Source organism: Propithecus coquereli, unplaced genomic scaffold (assembly GCF_000956105.1).
Source record: "Propithecus coquereli isolate 6110/MARCELLA unplaced genomic scaffold, Pcoq_1.0 Scaffold395, whole genome shotgun sequence".
Lineage (NCBI taxonomy): Eukaryota > Metazoa > Chordata > Mammalia > Primates > Indriidae > Propithecus > Propithecus coquereli.
The window spans coordinates 140223-141145 of record NW_012149674.1 but is presented as its reverse complement, the minus strand read 5'-3'; the positions used below and the strand labels follow the sequence as shown (position 1 = coordinate 141145).

Here is a 923-nt window from a genome sequence, read left to right as displayed (position 1 = left end):
CTGGTGAGCCCATGGAATAAACATTAACATATGTGAAACATTTATATTCTTGCTGTGCTTCAGTCCTTAGTAGTTGAAGATAAGCAAATATCACCAAAAATAAAGAACATAAATTATAAAAGATATCTAGACAGCATATTATCTTTAACTCTCCAGAAAATCAGTTTATTCATTTGTCTAGAATACATGTTTCATGCCACTACTGATTTTGAATTCCTGATTTTCAGCTTCTATATAAGGGAAAATTAGGAGAAACTAGTATGAGAGCACTTTAGAAAAAGAAGTCCTTTAAAAGTGAATGGGTAGTTTATTTATATTTCCTGAGGTGTGTGATCTTTGGGCCTTTACAAGTTGAGTTTCTTATGGAGATAGTGACTTTGGGCTCATTATGCCGTTTGTATGACTTTTTTCGCTTGCACAACAGTCCAGGTAGATACGGAGATTAAATAGGAAAAGGCTTTTCTAGAAGGAGAAAGTAGAAGGGTTTAGTTAATCCAGGGTTCTAAGCTGGGAAGTGTGTAAAAAAGAGAAAAAGTTGGAGAGAGAATTCAGTACAGACAGGAAGAAAAAAATATTTTAAGAGTTCCAGGATTTCTTAGGGCTTATAAACAAGCACAATATCTTTAAAAGGCACGACTTCGTTTTGCCCAAATGCCACATGCATTTACCTGTGGAAAATCTCATTTCCACCTTTGTCTTCTAATCTACTTAATGTTATTGTTAGCACTGCATCTATTACTGCTAAATCAATTTTCTCAATTGTCCTTGCTCCAAGTGCTACTCTAGACTTAGATCTAAGGAAGAGATTTTATACCATAGCAGATATCCTAAGGGAGAGGAGACTCAGGGAAGAATAAACTTCAGGAAGGGCAGCTATGAAAAGCTGTTTTGTATCAGTTGAAGAAGTATTTGATTTGTCTGTA

At 35.0% G+C, this 923-nt stretch overlaps 1 protein-coding gene across 1 annotated transcript in view; it reads left to right on the top strand.

The window, feature by feature from the left end:
• The window catches only part of LPCAT2 (lysophosphatidylcholine acyltransferase 2), a gene marked incomplete at its 3' end in the record, with an annotated part of 161541 nt that overhangs the window by 29568 nt on the left and 131050 nt on the right, over window positions 1-923 (top strand). Inside the window, exon 6 of the mRNA XM_012652655.1 lies at window positions 425-429. Within this exon, the coding sequence (XP_012508109.1) occupies window positions 425-429 (5 nt within the window). The remainder of the gene's footprint in view (window positions 1-424; window positions 430-923) is intronic.